At 38.2% G+C, this 25,022-nt stretch overlaps 1 protein-coding gene across 1 annotated transcript; it reads left to right on the plus strand.

Annotated features, from left to right (window-relative positions):
• The first annotated feature begins 1,467 nt into the window (after positions 1-1,467).
• On the plus strand, positions 1,468-20,445 carry BNC1 (basonuclin 1). Its single transcript, XM_009330909.1, has 5 exons — positions 1,468-1,612; positions 14,067-14,169; positions 14,324-14,559; positions 15,789-17,716; positions 19,764-20,445. Exons 1-5 carry the CDS (start codon positions 1,604-1,606, stop codon positions 20,443-20,445), a joined length of 2,958 nt encoding a protein of 985 aa, XP_009329184.1. The 5' UTR covers positions 1,468-1,603.
• The last annotated feature ends 4,577 nt before the right edge of the window (positions 20,446-25,022 follow it).

Raw genomic sequence — 25,022 nt, forward strand, 5'->3', positions numbered from 1 at the left:
TGCCCCGGCATGTTGCAGGGGCAGAGGTGGCACTGGAGCCCCCCGTGTAGAGCTCTGCCGGGGAAGGACCAAGCTGCCATCGGTGGTTGACTCTTCTCACACTTCAGTGTTTTTTGGCAGACGTATCTGGCAGACCACAGTATGAAACTAAATTCCCCTCTCTGTTTTTCAGTGGTGTTCAATAGCTCAGTGGGAGAAATAAGGTATAGGGTGGAGAAACCTAGGGATTTAGGGAAAGCATATGCTTCATGTCATGCTCTATGGGACCGGATTCTGGTATCACATTGGCTTTATCCTGGCCTGGTTCCAGCTACTGCCGTGGAGTTAACATTAACTGTACTCCAGTGTTTAGTAAAATGTTCTCTTCTTAAGCATTGTGCATATATCTAGCAAATAGTAAATAGGATTAGAAGAAGACAACAAATTAACCAACAGTAATAATACGTTAGCTGTCTTCTCCCTACAGCCATCTTATTTCCTGCTGCCTTTCCTATGGGATTACAGGTATTTATCTGGTCAAACATTGTCCTGGTATGTTCCTACAAGGATTCCCACTGAGTTCAATGCTACTTGCTCATGTCTATCTCTGGGCGTAGTACAGTGTATTCCTGGGTTAGGAGCGTGCCAAGTAATTATCTACAGGAGGCAAATGTAGAGTAGAGAGGAGGGGAGAAGTGTTTTGTTCGGGGTTTGGTTTTGTTTTTTTAAATAGGTGAGAAATGACTATGACAAAAATCCTGCTCTAACTCATGAATGCAACCCAACACCTGAATAACTGAAAACAGATTTTGCCCCAATTACTGGAAAGTAATTCTTCTCCTGTCTTTATGACCTGTATTTCTCTTAATAGGAAGCTTCAACTTCATAAAGAAGTAAAATTCAGCCCTAACTCAAAAGTAAGTTGATAGGGGGAAATGTTTTAACTTTAAAAAATACACACCCCACTCGGTGAACCTTTGAGACCTGCAAATGTTTAAAAAGAAAAAAAAACAACACAGCAGCTGCAATTTGAAAAACAACACTGACGCTAAAAATAAGTAATTTTAATCATAAGTACCTCATAGCTTATTTGCACATAGTTGTACACTCTGAGAAGAAAAAAAAACCCTGTAACAGGCCTTAGGTCAGCTGCATTGATTTAATGCATTACTTAGGCTGCCAGAGCAGAGGTAGAATCTCCTCGCACTGCATTAGGAGCGCCTCAAGCCTCCGTGACTCCTTTTGATCAAATCTCTGTGAAAGATGAGTGTCATGCCCTCTTCAAGCCAGCTGTGAGGGGACTGCCCCGCGACTGGAGGAGCACGCTGGAGCACACCACTCCGGGGCAGCGAGGTGAGAGCTGGCTGCAGAGGTGAGAGGCAGACACAACTTCGTACTGTAGGTCTGGAGAACACCAAGGGGGAGGATCTTATTTCACTCCCCTGTGCACAGCCTGAGCATACATCAGACCTTGAGGTGCTCAGAGTCAGACAAGAGTAAAGAGGCGTGTGATGGTTCTGCCTTAGTACTTGTACAGGCAGGAGTGTTTCCAGTACTTCTTTGTACAACTCACTGAGGGAATGGGAAACTGTTTTATAGCTCTGGAAACATAAGCACAGTAAGAATGTCTGAGGTAAGGAAAGTTCTTTGCAGTTCTATATGAATGTGTATTTTTACTGTGCAACTTTTACTTGTGGTTGTGCACTGTGGAGATATAAAAAAATCTTGCAATGGGGTTGTTTTGGGTAATGAACAATGGAGATGAGAGCTGTAGGGAGCTGTACTCTCCATTTCCTAATTACGAAAAGATACTGTGAAAGTAGAAAACTAGTTTATGTAAAAAATCCTGTTTTTCTTTCTGCTGTGCACTATAAACAACTGTATGACTTTTCTACAGTAAGTAATGCAGAATTGCAGACTGATTATAATAAGCAGAGCCATCACTTGTGTAATTCTTTTCCAATTGAAGTAGTAGCATGTAAATCATAAATACTTGACAATGTTTAATTGTACAAGTCCTCAATATACATTAATAGCAATAAAATCTGTGATTTGTGACTCAGATGTGTTCTGAGTCAAGTGCTTTAAGCAGATACATTATCATTATCATGACGTATAAATGCACTGGAGAGCAGACAACAATGTAATTTCACTACGAAGTTCTTTAGAAATTATCACTAAAGCAGAGTCTAATGTATGCCCTTTACATACAGTTTATTGTTGACTATTTAGCATCCAGAAATTAAGGCCAGTAATTCTTTTCTTAGGATCAGTCTGTTTGTATTTCGGGGGGGGGGGGGGGGGGGGGAGAAAAAGAATGAGTGTGTGTTTGTGTGTGTATATGGGGGGGTCTGTTTTTTTAAATATATTGTGCTAATTAATAGCTTAAATGCATCAGAATACAAGACGCTTATTTAATTTATTTTGATTTTTGTTTCATCACATAGAAAAATAAACATGGTTTAATTGTCAGCTCATACATAATGAGGTTTTGTTAGATGTGTTTAAGATACAGCATTTTACTTTCTGGTTTATTAATTGGCCAAATACTTCTAGTCCTCTGTGTAACGAATCCTTGGTTTAAAAATGAGGAGAGGGCAGATCGCTAGCCCAGGGGAGGACTGCTGATATACACAGGCTGTGGTTTATCCTTCTGTAAAATCCTATGGATAAAAAGTGACACTATTTTTTTTTTTCCCCCTCTTTCTTTTTCTTCTTTTTTTTAAGGTTTTTCAGTTTGAATAACCTGGGAGCCAGGCAACATTCTGATATTTTGGGGATGTGGGAGAGAGCAAATGAAGTAAACTAGTTTTGTTTTAATTTAAAACAAACCAGTGTTTGAAAGGCATTTAGCAGTCAATTTTCACATCTGATCTGAAGTTGGAGTTTATTGTGCTCATTTAGTTGAGATTGTTGTTCAAGAGATTTCTATATAAATTTCTGTAATTCATGCAACTACTTGGCTTCTTGAATCTCGGGAGCTGGTTGTTTGTCTTATCTTTTGGTGAGCTAACTCTGCGTTATGTTGCAAAACCTTGAGGCATGTTGTGTTTCTTCGTGTTCCTGCAGTCTGCAAGTGAAGTCAGCTTCATTAGTTTCATGATGGCACATCAGTGCATGGCTGGTGTTGCCGCTTCCTTCAAGCTACTCCCGGAGCATGATCTGGGCTGCCTTGGTTTGGATAAGCTTGTAAGGATTTGTCAGCCAGATGTGACAAGATTGTCAAGAGGCAAGTAAAGAAGGAGATCTGATATTAATCAGTGCATAGCTTGGAGCCAAACTTTCTCAAATGCAGTGTAGTAACATGTTCTTCTCATTTACTGCTTCTCTTTGTGGCTATAGAACTGCCACTGTCTGAGTTTGACGGTTAAAAGGGATGCCAGCTAATAGTCTTTAATTGTAAGGATACAATTCTAGGTGGGAAAAGATCATACGTTTCTATTTTTAACAGCCTTTTGGAAAATACTGTTCTGTTTACTGCAGTTTGCTGAAAAATATGCAAGCGTTATGTTAGACAAGAGCCTCTGTTTCTGTACTTTGGTTTTAAAATACTGAAATTGTGGCTCAGCTCTCAGTGCTGGAGGAATGGGAGGTGGGGAGCCTCACCCCACTTCGGGTCATGGTGCAAAGTAGGTCTAGCATTATTTTTAAATACTAACAACAGTGCGCATTGGTTTTCTTTGTTCTAGCGATTAGAACAATATACACCGAAGGATACCTTTCTAATGTCTTCTTTTACAGAAAAGGGGAAAAATACGGACTTTCAAATAACGTATCATGTATATTTCATGAGATCTATTTACCACTACGTGTATAATGCTAGTAAGTTTTTGTTATAATCATATAATTATGCATTTCTATTTGAATTAAACTGGAGTTTTTAGTAGTTTGCGGCTTAATCAGACTTTTATTTTAACAATAGGTGAACATGTAAAAAGTAACTAATGTTACAGAAAATACATTTATGTTACACTTAAAATACGGGGTTTTGATTGATTGATTTTAAAAAGTAATTGTTCTGTTTATTCTTTGAACTACCGAACCATCTACAACCTATTTAGAACCCTAAAAATAATGGTATCTGCAAACATATCCAAACCTGCAGGAGAGCTAAATCTTCACGGAAACAGGAAAAAATTATTACAAATGTTGGGCCACTTCATGGGCTTTACTACAGCTGAGACGAAATTCTGCCTATTTAGGCTGCAAAAAGGTTTGGCCTTTTGATACCAAATGTCTTGACTTCCAGCTTCCGTGCCTGTTCGTGATATTGCTAAAAAAATCTGTTCACACAACATTGAGCGTGTCATTCCATTTCCAATCAAACAAGCCAGTGATTTATTTTACTTTCAGTAATAAAGACTTCATTACTGTAATATTACATATGCCTCTGATAAGAACAGAAATGTCCTTATTTTATTTTGGATTACAGCTTTTGCTACACATACGTGTTTTAAAAACACCTTTTGTATGATTTGGCATTCGGTAAAAATTTTCATGCAGATTTGAGCTAAAATTTAGGTATGGAACTTGAATTCATTATTCCAGCAAAACATCCACCAAACGCAGGGAAGAAAATCTATTGCTTTGGCCCTCTGGGTCATCTCTTGCCCTTCCTGGCTTCAGTGGTGCAGGAACTCTCACAGTTCCTATGTGCTGAGCAGCCAGCATTTTTCATCCTAGCAGATGCTACAACTGAAGTTCTTACAGCAAGTGTCATTGTCTGTCTTCTTTTTAGTTTTTATTTCTTATTATTTTATTGCTAATTGTTATCTAAAAAAATCTGCTTAGGGACTGAAATTTCAATATTCAGACTCAAAAAAAAATTATGAGGGAATGATAAAGTGAAAACTTCAGTCATTTTAGAGTAAAGAACAATGCTATTCTCATTCCACCCTTTAAAACCATGGTAGGACTGTTTCTTTCACCCCAAACTTTTTACTTCAAATTTCAAATATAGCTGATTGTCAGTGAGAAATGGGTATCTTTTCATATGAAAGTAGCTATTTAAACTGATGTCTGAAAGCCATTTAAGATTTCCTCATCTGTGTTCAATAAAAAGGAAGTTTTAAACTGTGAAATTACCAATGGAACTACACTGTTGCATAAAATATTGCATAACTGTAGCACCATAGATAGTATCGTGTGTATATGTACAAATACTGTTTGGGTTTAAAACTTATGAAATTGTGTAACACGAAATATTTCAGAGTGCTGTTAGTTTTCTTTTATTCTTTAATCTATATCTTCTCCCTGTAACAGGCAAAAAGGAAAAAAATTAAGCATGCATATTTTATGGCTTTGAGGTTTAAGCAGCGGTGTGAGGAGCTGAAAAAGTTAGGATTGTCTGAAACATTGACTCACCCACACTGCACACATATAACGTCTTATAAACTAGGTAAAAAGTTAAAGGCATACTTTAAAGGGTTTACATATTTTAAAGGGCTTGCAGTTGATTTATACTAGTATTCTTCATTTCTCTGATACTTGTGCATTTGTGCTTATAACACTTATTTCTTGCTGACGTAGGGCTTGGAGTTAAATATGTAATTAAACTTTAGTTCACGGAGAGATCTGTAGTTTCAGAATTTAATGTGGTATGCATAGCATGTCAATATGGGTAAATAGTATGTGCGCAATTTATTTGCTGGATTAAATAGCATCTAACGCTTTATCATAGAAATTTCACACCATTTCTATCCAGTGACTTATCCTTACCCCCAAAGCCTGAACAGTTTTTCTCATCAGTATGCAGCAATCTGTTACTCATTTTTGAAATGCACTAATAAGAATTTTTCCTGTAAACTTATTAAAAAGGGAAGTTACTTCAATATCTTGTGGTAGGTACTGCTTAATCCTCAGCAAAATGTAAGGGTTTCTGACCTACACAGGCAGGTATGCCATGGGAACTGTAGCAGTGTAGTCTGTTTCAGAATCAAAAGTAAATAACAACTGTAAGATAAAGATAATGTGACATTTTTCATTCCTCAATGTGTATTTCTTGCTTTCTTTTCCAAACCAAATGGTAAAAGAGGATCTAGATGGGTTCCCGAGTCTGACCAAGCTGTCTGTCAGCACACACCTGTTGTTAACAAGTGAGATTAATTGCAGTGTAAGCCGATGTATCTGCAAGCCCGTTGTTGAACAGCAATATTAAGTTTTGCTGTCCAGTGCTTTTTGTTTAAAGAGTAGCTGTCTGAGTGTGTGTGCTCAAACACACACACACACACGCACCCACATTCTTTTCTCTTCATAATTATTTTGACAGTGCCATTAACAAGAGTTGCCCTGAGGGGCCCTTTAGGGTAAGTGACATGCACGAGGAGTGATTTTCATCCCACAAGTTATGCTGTGATTAAAGTTTGGCCTTGTAGCGCCCTGCCTTTTTCAGAAACGGCTCCCTTCTGCTTCCTCGCCCAGCTGCATTGCCCGAGACTGCCCAGAGCTCCTCTCCATTAGCCACGAAAGCTGCCGCTGAGCCCGAACTGGCTGTAGGGTTGGGAGTCTGTATTTAGTTTAGTCTCTTATCTCAGCTCCTTGCTCTCAGGGCTGTTCTCAGTTAGAAAAACTTTTTAACAAAGTGGCGACATGTGGACTCGTGGCCCATAACTCAGTAGCCAGCTAAAACTGTCTTTTAAATCCACAAGCATGGTTGATTTGACGGGGTGGTGCCATCGTGTGATGGAATTTCAATTCCATCTTACTGAGCTTTTTCACTTCCCCCCACCCCTCACTTTTTGGCTGTTTTTGAGAATGTTTTAGTCAATTATTACAAGGACAATTAAACATTTTCAGCTCAAGGTGCTCAACTGCACCCACAAGAGAGAGATCTGGTCAAATTCTAGGCCAAAATTGGCTTTGTTCAGCCCCACTGAGGGAGAGGGTAATGGGGTAATGCAACTTGCTGCAGGATCTGGGTTGTAAATACTCTGCTTACATGTATTCTCAGGCTGTGGCTGTCTAAAAGGAGGTCAGGTTTTGCTATCTGACCCCAAATAAACAATATAAATATATACATTAGGATCCAGTTAATTAATGGGATGTATTCTCTGGTCTTATCTAGAAAATGTATACAACTTGTGGCCTTTGTGTTCTTTTAGGAGTAAAAATCGTAACATAATTTCCCCACAGAGATGGGATAAGTGGGAGTTGAGTGGTATCAGCACCAGCCAAAATTTTCAGTACAATAGGTGTTAAGTTCAACTCCTAAATCCACGTTTGGCCTCTGAAACAAAAGCTTTTTGTCTGGATTTTTCAAAGGTTCTTGCACCTCCTGAGCTTGGTAGGAGCATACGTGGTCGGTGTGTATGAAAACCAGCCCAGTTATTGGGGAGCCATGGTGGCTTTAGGAACCGAGATGCGAGTGTAACTTCGTGTTTAGTGGCACTGTAAAAGGCAAGTTGTGGCCCATCTCCATCTTTCCCATCTCTCTCCTAGTTGGTCTCTTAAGCAGGAGACAAGAATTTTGCTAACTTATTTTACTAATGAGCAGTTTGTCAGATGAATCATCTAGGGCTAGCATTTTGGACGTCTGTTAATGGAGAAGGTTGGAGCTATTTGGTCAGTGCTGTTTACTCTCTCACATCCGTCTGCAACTTTTCTCAACTTAATTAAAAGCTCAAAATACGGACGATATCAGACTGTCTTCTGGATACAACAAACTGTAAGCTTGTTTGCTTCTCATGAAAGATGTTTGTTGTTACTTATTATGTTTATTAAGTAAATGTATTAAGGGCAGCTGTTACTTTGTAAGAAACATGTTTTGTGAGATAAGTCTGTGGAAACAGTGTGTGCAGCATTCGGTCCGATACAATGAGAAATCTTATAAGGACCTTTTCCTTGTTTTAGTAAGACTAAAATAAATAATTATATAAAATCAAGTATTTTTAAACTTTAGTATAGAAACAGCAGAACTTGCAACAACCAAACGTACTTGAGTAGGTATAAATGTACATGAATGGAAATCCCTTTGTTTCAAGGGCCAAGGTTGTTAAAGGCAGGCAGTGTATGTATACTGTCAGTGGTGTGTAACTTACCAGTACAGCTTTGACCTCAGCCACAACTGAGGACCTTAAACACGTGACAGAAGAAAACACCACAGTACTGAGCTGAACATGTGCGAGTTGTAGCGTGGGCCAAGTCTACGTTGTGCAGAGTAACTCTCAAATTGGCCTTGCCATCAGACCCGTACATATGTAAGTGCATTTCAGTGCACTATTGTGTGGTGTCTCCCTCTTCCCCATTCCCTGTGTGTCCTCCCAGCTCTACTTACAGGCAGCGAAGGGTTTCCGTATTCTGTCCATTCTCCAGGCATCCCGTTTCCTCTTTGAAGCAAGCATGTCAGGAAGAAGAAAATGGCCCAGAGCCTTTCCTTGAAGATGCTGCAGGGGCCCTCCTAATGTTCTCTACAGGCAGATGGGATTCACAGCCTTACTAAACTTGGAATACCTTGAAACTTTCAAGGAACAATAGAGATATAAGATGCTTAATCTAAACTCTAACATATAATATCAACATGCAGTTTAGGTTTACTTGTTGGGCTATGTCTTCAACAAGTACTTACACCATCTGGAGCAGCCCAACACCTTTTGTGATTGTACTTGGAATATACTGGAATATATTTTAGTTCCAATAAACTGCAGGGAGCTCAACAGAGTATCAAAAACTGAAGTCTGTGTTTAGGAAGAACACGCACAAGGGCTAAACATGTACTATAGAGTGGACAGGGTGGATACAAATACATGTGGGATAGCTGAAAAAAACAAATATTATTAGTGTGATACAGATAGGCACAGCTGGGTTGTGATACAGTGAAAGTAAAGTGGACAAAATGTAAATTGAGAACTTGTTTTAAATCATGACAAAACCGACAGACGGTATTATTTATCAGTGGAATACATCCCTAGGGGAAGTGGCAGAAGTTGCCTGACAAAAAATGGACAAAGCAAAGCTTTGCTCATTGTATGATGTGGAAGAGTACGGCACTGACAGAGATGCTTAAGATAAGGGTTTTTTTAATTTGTCTCTGCTTTCAGTGGTTGTTCAAAGGCTTCAAATGCAACAAGTAATCAAATGTAACTGGGTGATGAAAAAGGAAGACTTATTTAAACTTTGCAACTGCAAGAAACCCAGTGGATAACAGTAAAAACAGGAAAGAAAACAAATTGGACAGGAAGACAACTTCACATTCATGTATAGTTACTGTTTTCTTTACTGAAAGGTGCACACAGATTTGGATTTGGCCTTTGATTTAGCTGTGGGCTGTACTTTTAATTTAAGAGATGGTAAATTTATCCATCCCTTTACTTCCCTTGCAAATCTTTTACAAGGTGCAAACAAGAAAATAATTCCTAATAACCAGACATATGTCCCATGTTTAATTTTATTTCTACAAACCAAAAGAGAGCTTAATTTCTGTGGATTATTCTTAATATGTGAGAAAATTGTTACCTGTACTCTAGGAAGTAAAAAGGCTTTCATGTTTTATCTGATTGTCAGACCAAAAAAAATCCTAATTCTTTACAAATTGATCTTCTTCCCCCATGATAAATCTTGCCTCTTCTTCCACGAGTGTTCTTACTGTGGATCCACTGCAAGTCTATTCTGCAGAAATGGGATACATCCCAGTTCTTTCCTATAGGGTATGTGCTCACCAGAGCACATATCTTGGAGGGTTACATCTATTCAGTGGGATTACTTTTTCTGGGAAATGAAGGTGAGATGGCCATAGGAGATATGGCTTGTTGCTAGAAGCCCTCAATAAAGGACGTGAAAAGCGGTTTCTGTTATATCTCATCTAATGAACATTTCTCTCGCACGTTTATTTCATGTAACTCCTATTTCTTCTTCAAACTTGCATTTTAAACTGATAGGAATTTCTAATCCCTGCTTGCAAAAGATGTTCCTGTAACATGGCATCAAAGACACCATTTTGTCAGTAATCCGCATAGCAGAGCAGCAAAGCTCTCGTGCTCTAAGTGCAATGGCAGTAGCTTCAAAAAAAGCAGTTTCTAAAGTGAGTGGTAGCTTTGTGCAAAGAAAACAAGGGTTTTTCTTGGATGCCAGAAACAAGCGAGGGTGCCGACCTGCGCGTCACTGACACTAAATACTACCAGGGTAACCTGGGACTTGCTCTTCCATTTTACTGGTGTCTGCACTTGCAGCTCTCACTGCGTGCAGAGAGCCAGACCAGCTTTCTAGCATGAGCAGAGATCTCTAACTTGGTCCTGACAGAGTCTTCAATATTTACTTACTTTTTAATTTCTTTCCGAAGCCAAAGTGCTGTCAAACCAGAATCCACTTATCACGGAATGGGATTTGATACAGTTAGACCGCCCTTCTTCTCTTGCTGCATTTTTTTAAACCTGCTGTTAGTATGTTGCAAGTGAGCATCGGTCCCAAAAGGCTTCGGGAGAGCATAGATGATCTCAAACTCGCTTTATGAAACGAAGCCTGATTATATACCCAGAATCAGAATGAACTTGTCCCATTAGCCTGTGCTTTTCTTTAGCTGTGAAGGCTGCAAGTAGGTTGCAAAGAAACGCTCAGTAACTTTTGAAGCAGAATCGAAGCCACATTGATATCTGGCAAAAAAGATGTCAGCAGTTCTGGCTTTCAGGCAACAGATGCTATTTCTTTTTCAGTGATAAGTAGTTAGATGTTTTTCAGTGGCCAGTTTAATGGTTAATCTGCCTTTCTTGTAATGAGGAATCATTTGTATTAAAAATCCAATGTTCAGATTCCCACAGTCATGCTGGTAAAACCACAGAAAACTTTGATCAGAATTTTCAACTCTTGGAGAAAAAAAAAAAAAAGTGTTGCTGATAATGGATTTGGAAAGATCCATTTGTGAGGGAGAGAGTGACTGGAAAGCAATAACAAGATCCTTGATGATAGCATAAGATTTATTTTTTTTAAAACATCTGCCTTATGTTTCTGGAAAATGAAACTAAATAATAGAGCTGAATGAAAGGATTGCAATTTAAAAAAATTCCACTTTAATTTCCATCTACATTTCCAATCCTTTAATTACAATTTTGAAGCTTTACATGTATGCAATATAGAAAGTAGAATGAAATTGTGTGTACATTCCACTTGTTGGGAAAATAAAACTCATTAAAAGACTTGATATAATTACAGTACCTTAGAATAGGCATATTAAGGATAGTAGGATTAACAGGCAAAAGACAAGCATATTAATCTCATGAAGTTTTGCTAAGCTTCTCTTCATTAAACTCTGATATAAGTTAATTTGGGAGATAATCGAAGTGCATCTTTTACTAGTGCCTTTTAAAGTTGAACAGTGAATGAAGACTTAAAACTGCGACTCGCTGGTTATTTTAAAAGTTAATTTTGCCATGTTATATATTCTGTGTGACCATATTAATGCAAATGTTGCTAGAAAAGTTTTAGGAGACACAGACTCTGACAAGCACAAATGAAGGGAAATGCTACCAACCTGAAAATGGCACTTGTTTCTTCTCAGGGATTCTTACAGCTAATTTTTTAAGTCGGTGACAGATCCCTGATTTGAGGGTATACCTTTGATATAGTATGCAGGCTGACTACATCTAAGACTGGTGTCCCGAAGCAGTAATGTACTGAATTAAGAGGGGATCAATTCCATATTTAGAATAGAAGGGGAACTCTACTCCCTTTCTAATAGCCGCTCTCATATATGTAAAACAAAATGTCCTCCTTTTACTTTTTCTGGTTTTTGCATGTGCAGTCTTCTACACATATAAAGGAAGACAAGATAAATACATGTACCATATAGAAGAAAGATCTTACACAAAGCTATGAAATGCAAAATTTTGTGCGGTATATCTTTCTTGTCTAAGTACACAAATTAAGAAGAAAAAATAGTTTTAAAGGTCAGTGGTTTGTGGAACATGTCCAAAGGAAAAGGAATGAAAAAAATTTTGAAATCTCAATTAATTTATCATCATGACAGCTTTTTTCATTGTGCATATTTCTGTTACTTCTTGCAGAAAAAGGAAGTACTCTTTTGTAATTTTGTCTGGAGGGACTGCAAAAGATGCATTCATGGAATGCACTGTGGCTTACCGAACCTAGCAGGGTTGCCCATGGAAGGGGTTCAGCCTGTGCAAGTCACAGAATATTGTGTATGTACAGAGGTAGACGACTTGAACTGAATTATTGTTCAATACCTTGTGACAGGAATGAATCATTTCATCTATCAAAAGCCAACTACACCTTTTTTTCCAACCTTTCCATAAGAAATTGATGGCTTTTGATTGTTATATGAAAGTATTTTAGCATCTAAGTGAAAATGTATCCTCCATTAAAGTGAAGCAATTCACACTGCGTAGGGTATTGATGTGTATTTTACGACTTTATGGGGAGCACAGAGCTTTTCTCTAGAATTCAGTATTTTGCAATGGTCCCTTTAAAAGATTAAAGGCAAAGTGAGGCAGACATTTCAATAGCCTTGTTGCCACTTGTTCCAATCCTTCAAGTAAAGATGAATCTCAGCATCAAGTCACTGCAGTTTGGAGACGTGCATGTAAGCTAACTTCTTGATAAGCCAGCTACTGAGATTTTAAAATCTCAGTCCAAATCCAGACATGTAAAGCACCAGGCATCCAAATGTCCTGCACGTGCTTGCTTGTAGCAGACTGTTGTATGTAGTGTCCTCTTCTGTCCTCAGTCAGTCAAATTCTTCAAGCCTAAAGAAATGCCCATTGCAAATCCCAGTGAAATTACCTTTCTCTCGTGTCCTTTTCATTTTAAACATTTCCTGCATCCATCTTTCTTAGCCTGATTGTCCAAAAACTTGCTTCTGTGAATGTTTTCCAAAAGTGCCAATGTGGGGATGCCTGCGTTGAAAATACACTACTTTTTTCTTCAAGTCTTGTCTTGCTTTTCTATGGGTAATAATAAGTAGTGGAAGTCCCCATTTTGCATAAGACCCTAGGAGCAGGAGTAGCAGCCAGTAGTGGGCATAACTTTGCCTTATTTCATATTTGCCTCTCTGTACTTTAAAATGTAAAATATTTTGTTTTAAAAACAGAAAAATGCAGACATGTTACAATTGCATAATCTAACGTTTTGTTTGTATTCCAGTGTAGACTTTCTGCAAGTTAATTTCTTCACTTTCCCTCCCTTAGTAAATATGCCATTTATGCAGGAACTATTCTCAGTATCAGATCTAAACAATACAGAATCCTACAAATGCTTTGCTGTATAGCAATCCCTATGGAGCTTTAACTAGGACCTCAGAGTTGTCTGCCTGCCTTCTGCAGCAGATGAGCACATACAGAAGAAAGCATATATTCCAGGAAGCAAGTTTGCACTACCCTGTTGATTAGGAATATCTGAATACTAATTTGATTTGCATTATAGATGACCTTGGTGAGAGTAAAGTGATGCACAGATTGAACTGTGCAACTGGTTGCTATCTGTTTGTGTGCTCTATTTTGCCTATTATCTTTCAAGGATTTCCCTTACAAAATGTGACTATTATAGTCTTTGAGGAGTTGGAGGAGCTGGAGTGCTTTTTGGTGAGCTTTGTTACTGAGAAGCATTAGTGAAGTCCTGTATCTTTGACAGAATACATATACTCTATGTGGGTACTGCTGTATGTAAGGGATGGCATTTATGCAGACCTAACGCATTGCTCATTAGAACTCCACTGCAGTATGGACTTCCAGCAGAACATCAAGAGAGCAGGACTTTCATCTGTATGTCTTTGTTTTCAAACCTATCTGAAAAAAAGTGATCTTACATGAAGATCATAGCTTAGGTGAATGCATGAGAACATTGTATTATTGTTATAAAGGTGCTTCAGCCTAAATAAATCTACAGAAGTGTTGCTATGTATGTCATTAAATATTTTGCTTCCATAATATTCTAGTGTTCCAACTGGTGACCAATCCTCCTTAAAGCAGAGGTAGTCTTGCATAACTCAGGTTTTGCCAGGATTACTTATATTGCACACTGATAGGTATGTGCTGGTATGGTAACTCTGTCTTCATATGGATTTTATGGGTGTATGGTGTATGTCCAATCTGCACACTCTAGATGGTGCTTATATATAACCTATCATCCTTTCTATTGATTTCCAGGCTATCCGATGCACTCTTGTGAACTGTAGTTGTCAGTGTTTTAAACCTGGGAAAATAAATCAGCGACAATGTGACCAGTGCCGGCATGGATGGGTAGCACATGGTAATATTTGTTCTTATAATCTATATAAAACCTTTTAGGATCCTCCTCACTATAGCATGCTTTTTGTGTCCCCAACACCCCAATATTAGTTACATTCAATTTTATCTATCTCTTGTGACTGAAGTTTATTTACATTTTGTGTTTTTTTTTTCAGCCCTGAGCAAATTAAGGATTCCCAACCTCTACCCATCAAGCCAGGTAGAAATAGTGCAATCCAATGTTGTCTTTGATATCAGTAGCCTCATGTTGTATGGAACCCAAGCCATTCCTGTGCGCCTTAAAATTCTGCTAGATCGGCTTTTCAGTGTTCTGAAGCAGGAAGAGGTGATACAGATTCTCCATGCTCTGGATTGGACGCTACAGGATTATATACGTGGATATGTGCTACAGGTATTTAGAGGGGCTTTTTTAATAGCATTATGAAATATACTTAGCTATCATATTTATTTCTAGCTTAATCTTTTCAGTGGTTCACAACGCGTTAACAGTGTGGTACATCTGAAAGGCAGTAATAGACTTGTACAAGCTTAGTGCCAGAAAAGGGTGGATTTTTGGTCGTTGCTCTCTTTTTAGTCAGACAACTGAAATCTTCCTACTTTGCTCAAATCTATCAGCGAAGGTAAGCCAAGATCAAAAGAAAAAGTTACTGGGAACGTATCAAAGTAAAGGCTTCAGAATTTGCTCTAGTATTATTTAAACAGAGAGTTTACTTTTATACAGCAGAATAATACATTGACAAATAAACTTGCCATCATTTTAAACACCAGGGACAATATTCATCTCTGGTGTAGTGCTACTGACCTTACTGGAGCTACATCAAGGATGAATTCGGCCCTATGTGCCTTACACTGATGTTAGTCCTTGCTGCTGTGGAAGTTACCTTTCATGTAAAGTAACATTATGATCTTACATTATGACACGAATCAATATTTAATGGTCTTGATAATCTTGCTTTTTAGTGTTAGGATTAAAAATATGGAATCAATTACCTTGAACCTCTACCACATGAAAAATTTATGATGTTACGTTCTTCATCATCTTAGAAACTCTTACATGCACTGTGAAAAATCTCAGTAGGCCATCAAATACATGTTCTGTGATAAAATATTTATTGTAGTTATTGGGAAAAGTTAGACATAGCTAGAGTTTGAAAGAACTCCAACACTCTAGTGTAATTACAGCTGTGCTCTGTGAACACTGGCAATAGATCAATACAGGTTCATTTGTTCTCTGATCTTAGTTGCTTGGAAGATTATTAAACTTGCAATGAAAGAATACTTGACTTAAATGAGGAGCTAAATCTTGGTCTGATTGCTCCGTCTCTGCTAGCTGTACTTACATGATACTAACTGTTGTTCAAATGATGTGTCTTAATTTTTGTGGAAAAAATAGTTTATTGGAAAGTATTACTGTCAGTTCAGAAAGAAATAATGATTACCAATGTGGTAAAATTTGGAAGAAAGTATCACAGAATTGGCATTAATCTCTCATTAAATAGAATGATTTTATCATTTCGCTAGAGAAAAATTTTTAGTCCCTGAAAAAATGAGAGCTTTGGGGGAGGGGTTTTTTGTTTGCCTTAACTAATGGCTGACTCGCTTAAATATTTTTGGCTTTAGGATGCTTCAGGAAAGGTGCTGGATCACTGGAGCATAATGACCACTGAAGAAGAACTGGCTACTTTGCAGCAGTTTCTTCGTTTTGGAGAAACTAAGTCCATTGTAGAGTTAATGGCAATTCAAGAGAAAGAAGGGCAATCAATTATAATACCACCACCAACTGCCAATTTGGATATTAGGGCATTCATTGAGAGCTGCAATCAACACAGTCCTAATTTTTCTGCTTCCTTGGACAAAATGAGTCCCACCAACATTCATCCCTTTGAGAATATTGTAAATAGCATGGCTTTCATGCTGCCGTTTCAGTTTTTCAGTCCAGTGCCTCCACCTTTGATAGGTTCACCACCAGAAAGACATTTGATTGAGCAAGGTCAAGACCACAGCAATGAAACTAAACAAGATGTTCAGATATCATTTTCTGAAAGCAGCTTCTTAACTTCTAGTTCTGCACCATTTCAAGTTGAAAATGAGAGGAGCATAAATGGTCCAGATGTCACCACTAAAACAGAAGATGATGCCCTTTTAAGTGATTCCAGTTCACATAATACAGCAGCAAAGCTTGAAATGACAGCACTATCGCCAGAAAACAAAATGAAATCTGTTGAAAAAAATGGCGCTGGGCCAAGGAAAGGGCGTGTTTTCTGCACTGCATGTGAAAAAACATTTTATGACAAAGGTACTTTGAAAATACATTACAATGCTGTTCATCTGAAGATAAAGCACAAATGCACAATTGAGGGCTGCAATATGGTATTTAGCTCTTTGCGTAGTCGCAATCGTCATAGTGCAAATCCTAACCCCAGACTCCATATGCCGATGAATAGAAATAACAGGGATAAAGATCTAAGAAATGGTTTGACAATTGCTGGACCTGGAGATAGTAAAAGGACAGAATTTACAATTTTAACTCCGGATAGCAGAACTATTGCCAGCTATGCCAGCTCTTGTACAGATTCAAAGGGTCAGGCTGGATTTCCCAGTATTGGACAGAATGGTGTCCTCTTTCCAAACCTGAAGACAGTACAGCCTGTTCTTCCTTTTTATCGTAGTCCAGTCACACCAGCTGAGCTTGCTAATACTCCAGGTACTCTTCCTTCTCTGCCTCTTGTTTCTTCCTCAATACCAGAGCAGCTTGTTTCAAATGAATTGCCATTTGACATGCTACCCAAGAAGAAATCTCGTAAATCAAGTATGCCTATTAAGATAGAGAAAGAAGCTGTTGAGACACCTAATGAAAGTAGTGACGTTGCCAGTTCTGAAGATGATACACGTCTGCAAGTGGTAAGCGATGGAGAGCTTGAGACCTGCGAGCATAAGATAGAGAAGCGGGTGACCGACAGGGTGGAAAAGCACCCCCATTCAGGTAATTCATGGAAATCTGTCTCTGGGGTAGAGGGCCCAAAGTATTTTGAATCTGTCTTTGCGCCAAATAACAAATACATCAAGGATATCTCTGAGAATGAATTGCATCACTGTGAGAAAGAGGTTAAACCAGAAGAAAACCAACCATTAAAAATAGTTTCCCATGAGATTTTATACGAAGATCCAAAACACCACCACAATGATGTTATAAAACCAATGACTGAACCCCCCATGTATATTAAAGAGCAGTCAAAGCGCAGGATTCCTAAAAATGACTGCCCTGAATTGCAACACCACTTGCTGACCGGGGGCTTTTTCAGCACTTTGTCAAACAGGGGTGCTGCCATTCCTTGTTTTGAAGACTCTAAAGATACGGATCCTGTCAGTCAACATGCACTAGGGATTCAGAAGGAAGAAAGCCGCTTTCATTGTGACATCTGTAAGAAGACTTTTAAAAACCCTTACAGTGTAAAAATGCATTTTAAAAATGTACATCTCAAAGAAATGCATATTTGCACAGTTGAGGGCTGTAATGCTGCTTTCCCTTCTCGTAGAAGTCGAGACAGGTAAGAAAATTATAAACAAAATTGTATTTATTTTACCAACACAATGGAGCCTAATTTGAAATTAAAATGAGTATTTGAGGAATGGAGCCTGCAAAGATTTTCTGTGTATCCTCGTATAACAGGTACGATAACTTATCAGAACATTCATGAAATGAAAATCCATTGAAAGAAACATTTCCTTCCACTAGACTACGAGGTATTAAATAAAGCCATGAAAATTTCATAACTGATAAAGACTGCAATAGTTGAAAGAATACTTTAGAACATAAAGGGAAAGCCACAAGGGTATGAATGCAGCAATTTTCCAGTAGATGCATGTGTGGACTTGTATGTTTAATATGTACTTTCATGTGTGTTTTAATGTATACAGTGTTCTTTAATGAAAAAGCAATGAGATCAATTCAGGAAATCTTCACTTGCCCTTGTCCTTGCTTTACTCAAGGATTTTGAACAGACTGGTGGGAAAAAGCCCATAAGAAAAGCAAGATTACTCTATGTCAGTACAAAATTAACATTACGCAGTGCTAGTTGAACTAATGCTATCTGGTGTGTATCCACATTGGTAGGGCTTTTATGTGAGATTACATACTAATTCCTAAACTATATCATGAGCTTGATTCAGTTTACTGTTAGCTGCGGTATTGTGTTGCTGTAAATCATTTTATTTCAGCCTATTATGCACGTAGGCTGAGAAACAAGAACTGAAGCTTTATTGTTGACCATCCGTTATGTATCTGGATTAAGTGATAGACAACAAACATGTTTAAGTGTGGTGTAAGTTTTCTAACTCTCCTGTAACAGTGTTACAGCAGCTTTTGGCTGCAGGAAGCGTGCCTGGATAGTAGTTCAGAGTGACACAAGGTTTAGATTGTCTGTAATCTGCTAGGAGTACTGGAGCCAGCTGATGCAGTCCAGAGAGAGGATGAGCCAGTCTCTGAGGACTGGCCGCTGCATCTCAGATGCACAGATTCATCTGCTGCTGGCAGGGCTTCATACCCTGATCTGCTGCCTGCATCCTCCCAGATGTGAATTCCTCTCCACTGTAATTGTGATACGGGCCACAGGAAAGAAGGCCAGCAGTAAGATTTGCATTCACATGCCACGAATTCCTTCCCACACCAATATATTCAGTTAAGCTTTAACATAGGTGCTGTTGGAAGATGGTTTATTTCAAAAAAAAAAAAAAAGCCATCTCACAAGACAGTTCACAAGCTTTGTGCAAAACAGTAGTTATTTGGAACAACTTTGCAGAAGTTTCTAGACTTTAACGTAGAGTGCTGTGACTGCAAGTGCAAAATATTTCTGTGCCCTTTTGAACAGTTCATGGTTTGGATTAAACCATCATGGCAAGGGGAAAAATGAATATTTTCCCTGTCTTGCAATAAACTGAATCTTCTAGCCAGAGCCTGGAAGTTCCCAGTGAGCTGATTGATAGTAGTCAGTGAGGAGCAGTGATCTCGTATGTTTTGGTGGTTTTAAACTGAGTCCAGAGATGCCCATTTGAAAACTGCAAGTTGCATAAAATGCAATATTCCTTTCTTCAAGGAAATTCCTGCCAAGGAAAAGCTCTGAACTGATGCGTACAGCTGCATCCTGGCTCATGGTTACAGTACTTGAGATCATCGATATTTTTTGCAGACTCAGGTGTCCTGCTTTGTCCATCAGGAAAGAATCTTGTTTCTTCCCCCCCCTCAGTCCATTCTCTGATCTTAGTTCAGTATACAGGTTTTTAGTCTGTCCCCCAACTCTTCTAGGCCCAGCACTAGATCTAGTGGAGCAGACAGCTATCCACATTGCAGGAGAGAATCTGAAACATTGATTTCTGTAGAGTTCCTTCTGATATATGCCAGTGCAAGCAAGTTCAGATACCCAGTCACATGTGTAAATCATCTGTGTGCACTCCCAGTGTGGCAGTTGGTCAAATTAGAAGTAGACAGTTCATGCATGCTACTAAATATTGATTTTTTTTCTTTGTTAATGATCATTATGAAACAGCTGTTAAGTGAGGCAAAACACTTTCTTGCTAAGCTTGTCTTTGTTCTTCTAGACATAGTTCAAACCTAAATCTTCATCATAAGCTTCTGACTAAAGATACACTGGAATTCAACAACCATTTCAATGCAACATACCTCTTGAAAGACATGGCTAAGGAGTTTTGTCAAGATGTCTCTTTAAAACAACATGTTGGACATACTTCTGTAATCTTCAAAGGAATGAACAGAACAGGCAGCTTGGTTTTTCCAATGAGCAAAATTAGAGAACCCTGTTCTGAGAGTTATGGATACGATCCATTGAATGATGGAGCTGTTCTGGATCTAAGCACTACTTCCAGCATTAAATCTGAGAGCAGTGCTCATTCTTCTTGGGATTCTGACGGAGGAAGTGAAATATGCACCATGCCCTTGGATGATAGTGATGAAAGCTGTGAAGGACCCAGCCTAATGCCCAATGATGAACTCTACCAAGACTGTACTTTAGTTGAGAAAGCTAATCAAAACTTTACAAGTTTACCTTCCAGTTTGCCAATAACTTGTCATATATGTCAAAAAACTTATAGTAATAAAGGAACTTTCAGGGCTCATTACAAAACTGTGCATCTCCGCCAGCTCCATAAATGTAAAGTCCCAGGTTGCAACACAATGTTTTCATCTGTTCGCAGTCGGAACAGGCACAGTCAAAACCCTAATCTGCACAAAAGTCTGGCTGAATCACCAACTAGCCTACAGTAAGATCATGCTGATCTTAATTTATTTCTGCTAAGAATTAATCATTTCAGTTAAGGAATGTGTTAACATTAGTTTTATTTAAACTCATTTGACTTCTAGCCCACTCAACAACCACGGTCAAATTCTTTTCTCCTGTGTATGCTCTCCAGCAGTTTCATTTAGCAAAGCTTGGTGCTGTAGTTGTTGTGCAATTGTTTGGTATGATGTTAAATAGCTAAAGCTTCTGTAAGGAGAAGAAAGCATCTTAGAAATGGGGGAAATATGGAGACTTTAAAGTATTTCTGATACCTGTGAAGTATTACTTGCCAACAATAGGAGCTTCAAATGAGAACCATCATCCATTATGTTTACATGTTAAGAGTTGTTGTGTCATGTAAGAAATGAGCAACAATTGGGGTGAGTTTCCTCTGGTTGGGTTGAGAGTTTTGGGACTACCATTTTGTTCCTGAGACCATAGTCTGAAGCTGACTTGCAGTATTAGCTGAACGTGGTATTTGCAGTTTACTATATCCCAAAATCCAAAAGAGAAAATACAAATTTTGGAAGACTTTGCACGCAGTCCACATCTTCTGAAAATCCTGCAGTCCTTACTCTTGAAGTTGGCATTTCACTTGAATAAAGATTGCAGTATTTTGGCTTTCTTAGAATTTAATACCATTTGCTTTGCAAAAGGAGGGGCTGCCTAACTCGGCAGGGTTGCCTGAATAGATCTGAGACGTTCTGATGAATTGTAGTGATAGAAAGAATGAATAGGTTAAGCTAAAATTTCTAAATCACAGCAAATGCATCCATAAAACAGAGGGAAAAAGTAAACCCTTTCATTTAAAATGCACTTTTTGACTTCCACTTTCAGGAAGAGAAAAGTTTTTGTTAAAAATAAAGAGGAAAAAGAAAAGGAGAAAAAAACCCCAACCAAATATCCAAACTGCTTAAGAGTTTGAAGGTGCAATTCTAAGCCTTCGAGAGACAGAGGTAAAATGGATGCAGTAGATATCTTTCATGATTCAGCAGTTATTTCTCTTACCAGTGGGGGGAAAAAACATGTTGGTCTTTGTAACAATAGAAGAATGCTTATTCTTGTTCACACCTTTTTTTTATGAGAACATTGTTCAATATCTGTTAAAATGTTTGATATCTTTGTATTTGTCCCTGTAATTAACAGTATTCTGCATTATGTTCTATGCACTTAAGAAGACTGGTCTTGCATTGTATTTAAAAAACACTTTAATATTTAATTTGTAGTCACATCATACAAATGCTGTGTGTGTACTTGTGGTGCATCTTCTCTCACTGAATCATTTCCAAAAAGAAATAAGAAAGCAAGTCTTACAGTACCTTTTTATTTTTACTTTAATTCACCAGTTGGAATCTGTTGATCAGTTCTAGTATGCAAGCATGGTATTGACAGCACAATCTGTACATATTACACCAAAGCGCTTACAGTATTTGTGGTTTCTAGAACAAGTCTAGTTTTCCAGTATAACTGGATCTTAGTCTTTAATTCATTTTTGTAACTGAATAAAAATAGACTGAATTTCTGGATTTCATATGTATGTAGAAAGAATAGTACAATGCTATTGCCATATGTCTTGATGTTTAACTTATTCTAAAAAATACTATGGTATTGTAACCATTTCATGTTGTATAAAAGAAACAGAAGTGGACTGAATATTTCACTAATTCTTTTGAAAACTGGTTTGTGTGTGAGTATGGGTTATGCAAGGAAAAAACATGACACAGTTGTAAATGTTTGTGCTCACTAGAAATGGTTTCCATGTATTGTGTAAAGTAATCTTCTATTTTTTTAATTTACCGTAGGTTTATGTGATATTTAAAATAATCCATTTGTGCTTGAAGCTGTCATGAAAAATTATTAGCCTGGGGAAAGTTGTGCCATTGCTTTGAGTTTTGTGGGTTGTTTTTTTTTTTTTGGAGTGATGGAAATTGGTCACAGGTGTAAAAAAAAGAGATTGCTCAAAGGGAAGCCAAAGAGTTAGGTTTCTGTTTATCTGGAATTCTGAAACAGTGTAAACACTTCTGGGTACCAAGGAAACTGAGATGATAGTGATCTATACATATACTTGACTATTTTGGTAGATCTGTAAGTTTCTTAAACTGTCTATGAGTTTATATATATATAAAATATATATATATAAAAAATGAACATATTTGTTTAATCATAAACGGTGTTTTTTTTGAAACAGTGTGATGTAAACTAATGCTGTAATGCCCATTAATTTAGCTTTCACTGTGTCCAAAAAGGAAACACATTTGTATACCCTAATAATTTTGTATGTGTTAATAAAAACAAATAATAATGCCTCTGGTTGATTCAGAAAAGTAGGCTTTTGTGATTGAAAAAAAAACAAAACTATTCTTAATTTTTATTTAAAAAAAAAAAATTCTGAAAACACATTCCATCTGTAGAGAGCACTGTTTTGACGATGGTACTAACTTATTCCATAATAAGGAAGTGTCATTATTTTAATGAGCCATTAGAAATAATGTAATAAATGTTGCCAGATATTTTATTGATTTTTTTTTTTTCCATTTCTTTGTGCGGTAGGCAAGGGTAGAGATTAGTTTAAATGCCATCAGCTAAACCGAAGCTAAGTATCTCATCGTTGAGAACGGTGCTAAAAGATAGGTATTTTGGGCCCTATTTATACTTTATATTTTGGAAAGGTTTTTTTGTTATTTCTCCAAAGTCTGGACAGGATAGGAGATTTATCAGAATAGGCTAAGCCCTTAGTACCCCTAGTACAGCATATGTATCTCATGAAGCATTTGTGTAGCTCCCTCCTCCTAATGACCACAATGTGGCTGGACCAAGCCTTACCATCTCCTGTTAGTTTTAAGTATGTGCGATGCTTACAGCAGCCTGTATCACGTGTTCACCACAGATGCTGAAGGAAGTAACCTCACTTCAGAATAGTAGTACCATTATTTTTCGAGCTTTTCAGAGTCGGTCTGGAAAGCTGAAGCAGCTTCCACTGACTGAGGCTCAGTTCCAGAGATGTTTACGTCTGTGATGCTGCGAGTATGTACAGTTCAAGGCTCAAATTTTTACGTGAGATTTGAACTGGGCCTGGATGTGCCCACCCTTGCTACCCGAGTATGTTGCTCCTTTTTTTTTTTTATTTGTGTATTTTTTTTTTTTCTCCTTAGAAAACAAGACCCTCAAAAACTAGATCCTGTCATCTTTCTGTGACTCCAAAGGAGAAGGCACAAATGCACACTGCGGGGTAGCCACTCTGTACGTTTGAGCATCCGATTTCTCAGAATACAGGTATTTTGAATAGTTCTTGGTAGCAAGTCTATATCGCTCTGGAACAATGAGTGTCCTAGTGCTTACAGGAGTATTTGCAGAAATCCATTTTGAATGGAGTGTAAGGGACCTGCTTTTACAGCCGCAGCTTTCTAAGTACTTTAAAAAGAACTGTGGCAAAACTAGAGGCTATTGTTTCTGATGAATCTTTAGTAAAGTTATACACTGTAAAACCCAGCAGAGTGGAGAAACAAGTTCTGAAAATACCTGTCTGATGCCCTGCATTGAAAAGAGAAGCCTAAAAAACAGCTAAACTACTTGGACTTAGTCCAGGGATTTTTAAATAGGGTGCCAGGTCCTCCTTGAAAAGGGTTCGCAAGCAGCTTCTGATTAATCAGCAAGGTTTAAGAAATGCAGCTAAACTCAAAACACTCTTAGAGTTTGAGATACAGCCCATAAGGATTCCATTCAGCCTGCAAGTGAGCATTCATTTCCAAACTGAAATGAGAGTTTGACTCTGAATTGGGAAGGAGACAACAATGCAATAAGAGAAGGAAGGCTGGATCAAAGAGATTTTGTAGAGAAAGCCAGGCTACAGGTTTTGTTCAGAGCAGCATTTACTGCCAGTCCCCCCCATTTGAGGGGAAGGCAAAACAATATATAAAAGGTAAGGTTTAAAGTTGGATTAAGTATGCATAGCGTGATCAAGTCGGCTTTGAATTACTTGGAAAACTTTTGGAAACCTCTTTTGAACAGTTTGCTGGCTAGTGAGATTTCCACGTAACCTCAGCAAGCATGTTTCTGAAGGTAGACGGGCTTTTAATTTCCCCTTGCCTTCACCCCCCACCCCCCGGCTCCCCCTGCCTTTTGGCACTCCTTGGATTACGTGAAGTTACTACCTTGCAAATGTACTGTTGAAACATTACCCTGTTGAGCTCTGGCCCTGCCAGCTCCGTTCCCTGTGAGCACCCTTCAGCTTTCATAAACGGGAAAAGGAAAGGTAATGCCGTGAAGCGACAGTCCCTCTCTGGTGAGCGCTTCATCTAATTCCGCACCAGTTTAGAGCTTCACAGAAGCACTTGTAGCCCTTTGTATTGTGTGTCTCTGTAGCTCCTATCCTAAACTGGTAAAACTGACTGTCAATTACTTGCCATCACTGCCTGCATATGCGTGTGTTTAATAAGCAGAGAAGTTGCTTTTAACTCCCGAGTGCAGTGCTAAAAGAGTTTGTCAAACTTGTGCTTGCCAAAGTTTCTAGCAAAACTCTCATTAGTTTGAATTGTAAGGAGCACCATATATCAGCATCCTTCTA

Source organism: Pygoscelis adeliae, unplaced genomic scaffold (assembly GCF_000699105.1).
Source record: "Pygoscelis adeliae isolate BGI_AS28 unplaced genomic scaffold, ASM69910v1 Scaffold318, whole genome shotgun sequence".
NCBI classification, from domain to species: domain Eukaryota; kingdom Metazoa; phylum Chordata; class Aves; order Sphenisciformes; family Spheniscidae; genus Pygoscelis; species Pygoscelis adeliae.